At 42.9% G+C, this 4,988-nt stretch overlaps 1 protein-coding gene across 1 annotated transcript in view; it reads left to right on the top strand.

Moving 5' to 3' along the window:
- LOC118740479 overlaps positions 1–4,988 on the top strand; it is a 24,016-nt gene that overhangs the window by 14,304 nt on the left and 4,724 nt on the right. The window contains 2 exon segments of the mRNA XM_036472068.1: positions 307–2,320; positions 2,627–2,840. Coding sequence (XP_036327961.1) covers positions 307–2,320; positions 2,627–2,840 — 2,228 coding nt within the window.

Genomic DNA, 4,988 nt, shown 5'->3' with positions numbered 1-4,988 from the left:
TTTACTGCTGCCGCTTGCTCGAAAACGAAAAACGATTACACTGATGACTATTAATAACAACAAAAAAATCACCGTCAATTCAATAAAAATACAAAAAAAAATAATAATTATTGCAAACACTGAAATATATTGCAAAAAATTTGACATGCAACAACATGCCACCACATGTACATACATGCATACGTAAAATATTTACGCAATTGAACAAATAAATAAATGTTGAACGCAATTTGATTGATTACCGTAAAACTTAACAATGCACGCACTCAATGAATGTCCATTAAATGAACTTCTCAAAATTCGTAGTAGCAAACACAAGAACAACAGCAACACCAATGCCGATAGACAGTATTACAACCACAAAACCCCAACCGACCACGTCAAAGCCAACAACCACAAGGCAAATGCCATGCACAGCGCCTACAGTGTGGGCAACAAAGCCGTCTGCGACACGCGCACCCAGGACGCGCACGACAACGCCAACTCCCTATGTAGCAACAACAACAACTACAACCAGCGGCGTCGCTTGGTCTGTGCCAACACATTTGACAACCACCTGCTCACAGACGCCGGCAATGAAAACGACTACAAAATCAAAAGAAATTGTCAGCGAAGCTACAACGAAACAGGCCTTAGCACCAGCACCAACACCACCTACCACAAGCAGTTCATTAACGGGCACCAAGCCAAAAATACCGCTAGCAACTTCGCTAGCGGCCACAAGCGGAAACGAGTACGTTTTGCCGCCTAAGAGTGCTGTCGAAAAAGATGTGGAAGCAGTAGACACACATAGATCACGCTCACCAGCACCAAAGCTATCACAGATGCGTCGTCGCCACGGCTACGGAAGTGACGAGGATATCCTAGCGAATATTACGAAAAGTAACGAGCGACTCGAACGCGAACTAGCCAAAATGCCACCACTTCCTACGTTGCCACTGTCGGTGCATCGACGCCAGCAACGTTGTGGGCATTTGCATCGCACACCATCGGCTTTTCTGCGACGCAGCGCCAGCGATGAAGGTGGTGGTCGCGGCGCGACCAAGACGACGAACGCCGCCGAATGGCGTGAACTCTCCGGCACTCATGGTAGTTGTAGTACAGACATGAAACACTTAGCAAGTTGTACACATTTTGAGCCGATAGCGTGCACATGTTGTTGTAGTGCAAACAATGGGGAAAGCAATATTAGTAGAGCGCCCACAGGGAAGCAAACACAATGCACCGATAGTAAATATTTCTCTGACACTGCGTACACGTTGGGCGCGAACACTGGCACAAATGTAGACACAACAACGACCACAAAAACCAGCACAGCTGTCACAGCTGTCACAACAAAAAAAGCAGCAGTAGCACATAGTTTTAGTAGCAGTTGTCACAACTATACATGGGATGCGCACGCCGTTGCCACAGTCACTACACCCACAGCAACTTGTGAAACACACAGTAGGTTAAAAGGACAGGCGGCAAGTGGCACGCTGACAGCGCAAACGAGCTCTATCGCAGATGCGTCCCTGTGTGGTAGTCATCCTACGACTTCCGTTACATACTCCACACCTGCGAGGGAAGCGCTCTACACAACAGCTATACCATCGCCACATTGCGGCAGTCATTTCATGCATTACGATAAAGCGACTGCCGCACCGAAGCTCTGCACGTCCTGTAATCCGCTTGCTCCCGCCGCAGCCTGTTCTTCAACGACATTGCAACCATCGGCTTGCTATCCGCATGTACACTGCAAAACAGAGCCGTTGCCTTGGCTGCAACAGCATCTAGTTTTGAATCAAACTTTTAGTGGACTCGAACGCCAGTCCGTAGATTACTGCCATGCATGTCAGAGCCCAAGTCAAGGCGAGCACTTGACGGCGCCAACTGAAAGCAAGGCAAAAATGCCAGAAGCAAGCAAATCAGCGACTAAGTCAACCGCGAGTCGAGAGGAAGCAGCTACGCGCCTAACGCAACCGAGTTACAAACCACGTACCTATTTTGAAGAGCTACTGCGCCGCGATGAATGCTGTGCGGTTAAGAGGGTGGGTGGTAGCGCGTCACGCGAGTGCGTAACACCACACGAATGTGTAGTGGCAAAGAAAAAGCCACGACCACCTGTCAAAGTGGACGTAAATGTGCGACTGGTGCCCAAGCCGGGTAGAGAGCATAAGGAGAGAGTAGAAAAAGACACAGCAGCGCCACGAGAAGTCAAAGTACAATTAACAGAGCCTGCTATAATAGATGCCAAGCCCAATGAGCGCGAGCGGGAAGAAGTTTATGGAGCGCAAGACCTACCACCCGCCATAGATATACCCGACTTGCCTTTAGATGAGCTGGTAGTGGACGAACTCGAAAATGCCAACTTGGAACAATAATTTCGATTGCTCTCTTAACTTGCGGGTTAATATATTTACAAAATATTTTAAATTATTTTCAGCAAAAGTTTACCTTAAGCAACACTTATCGAACTACTACATATGTACATACATACATAGCTCATGAAAAAAAAAACAACTTGTAGTGCCTTAGTGAACGGTGTAGGAAAAATGCTCTTCCTGCCTAAAACAGCGCGAAAGATTCCCACACTCATCTACTTATATAAAATTTTATTTAACTCTTTTTTTTCTTGTAACTGTAGCGAAGAACGTCAGCAACTACGCGAAACGAATGAAAAACTTATGGATCGGCTAAAGCAAATATGGGCCAGCTATAAGGAACTGCATATGGAGCGTGAAAAATCAAGAAAACAGCTGAGTTGGACACGTCCAAATGGACGTCAGCGCTCTGCAAGTGATACCGCCGAGTCGGCAGGGGAAGAGCATTTTTCCGCGCGTACTTATAGTTTAGACAAGGTAATTGCTATGGAACATTTGAAATAGACTAATCGTTTGCTTTCTTCTTTTTCTTTTATTTTGCTCTCTCTCTCTCACTCTTCTTCTTTCTCTCTACGTATTTTTCCTTACTTACTCTCCTTAAAACCTGCTCTCATTCCTCTTCTACGTGGAATATGCTTTGCTTCATACAAATGTATCTACTTATGTAGAGTGGAAATATCAAATTTACAATCGAATGTAGAATATTTAAGCAATCGCATGTTGAATAGCGAGCGTATTGGAAGATTAGACAGTACACCAATTTCATACAGTAATCTCGCAAGCAGCAAAGGTAAAGCGCATTGTAATGATTGCGATAAATCAACAACTTTAATACACATGCTTACAAAAATACACACATACAGACACACATTTGAAATGTTTCCGAGCGGATATATTTACTATACTTTATATAATTTGAATTCCTTTAATAAACAAAAAAACAGCCAACTTACGGGGCATTGTAGAGCGTTAACACCAAGTCCCATCTGCTCAGCTTGCAAAGGTTTCAATAGTTGGCATATCTATGTACTTATAATCAGAGAAGGTTGCTCGAGACGCTGTTCAGAGCTACTCTGCGGCTAAGATTTAGGGTGTCTAACGGACTACCTCTATTTCATAGAGAATTCTTGTTAAAAAGAGAGACTTTAACATTAGAGAAACGAGAACGTAGCTACAACTTCGGAGCTCCCCATAGAATAACGGATAAGCTGACACCCTTTGAAGCAACGAAGATATTACAAACAGACTTACAGACTTCAAGTCTACTGCAAGATATGTTCTATGCAAATTTAGAAAACATGAACGAACCTCTCCATCCAAAACTCGAAGTTGCTATAGAAAGTCTGGCTGCCATGAAGGCTCTCAGACTCCCATATATGGACCTAAATATGTCCATCTTTGCTGGGTCGCAGAACAAAGTGGTGTTTTGTTTATAAAAATAAACTACAAGAAAGTGATTCACAAACACAGATACTGAAAAGTTTATGGCGAAGAGCGAACATTTCCATTGCAACTAAGCAGAGTTAGACTTTAGCTTTTTCTTTTTCTCTGTGAAGAAAACAAGTTTTACTTTGCTAAGAGTCCGTACTGAGAGGCCTAATGCATTTTGCTCATAGAAAAGGTTCGAGTTCCGAAATACTTTCCAATATTAATCTCACAAGAGACCTGATTTGCGCGATCGGGTTTTAGGTTTTGTAAATCCTCGAAAAAGGTGCAGTATTTTCCTCCTGTTCCTACTTTTGATATCATTGCATATCAGACTATGCCATCTATCATAGAGCTTACAATGCTTAATTGTCCTTCCATAAGCTAAGCAGGTTCACAGTTCACTTGGACCCGCTCCTAATTCGAGGGTAGAAGATTTGCTATCGATGTAGGCCTGATTGGTGAGCTCCGATATCTCTGCAAATGTCTTTCCCTGGCCAACAATACTACTACCGTAATAGACGATTGACCTTACAGTGTACATCGCTATGGGCTCTACCATCCATTTATTTTTTGCTACAATTAGTGAGTTCCCTGCTAGAGATATAACGCAGACGTAAGGTAATTCTTTGATTTCTTTTGAAGAGCATCAAATTTGTGCATAGATCTGTAGACTGAAACCCCAAACCGCTGCAGTTCCAATATCCAATCCCAATGGTCCAGCCGTCTTTATTTAAAATATTAATTGCCACTAAGCTCTAAAAGTAGATCCAGTTTCCCTGATCCAATAATCGCTTAGTTCTCCGTTCGAATTAAGCGTTCAATCGACGAATATAAATAATAGACACTCCATTGTATACTTAATATTATTGTACTCTAAAATATCCTCTGTTTTACTTTGACACCAAAGAGTGAGTAATTCTAATCGAGCAACGCTCTTCGCACACATCAATCTTTTAGGAAAACACCATCATAAAAACACTTTAACATTGCCGTATCGGTACTTCTCTCCTATCCTTAACTCTTCAATATACACATATGTACATATACATAAGAAAAGATTGGCTTGAATTTTATTAAATGATCCCCTTTACGCAGCCACTCTCGACTACAAGCCGACCACATTTGGTACAGGCGACAGCACACGTACCGCTGTTGATGACTACTCCAAGTCCTCTCCGTACAATTATGACTCCATAC

The sequence above is a fragment of the Rhagoletis pomonella genome, unplaced genomic scaffold, assembly GCF_013731165.1.
Source record: "Rhagoletis pomonella isolate Grant_MI unplaced genomic scaffold, Rhpom_1.0 Rhpom_scaffold_00001, whole genome shotgun sequence".
Classification (NCBI taxonomy): Eukaryota; Metazoa; Arthropoda; class Insecta; order Diptera; family Tephritidae; genus Rhagoletis; species Rhagoletis pomonella.
This window is presented reverse-complemented; position numbering and strand designations above follow the sequence as displayed.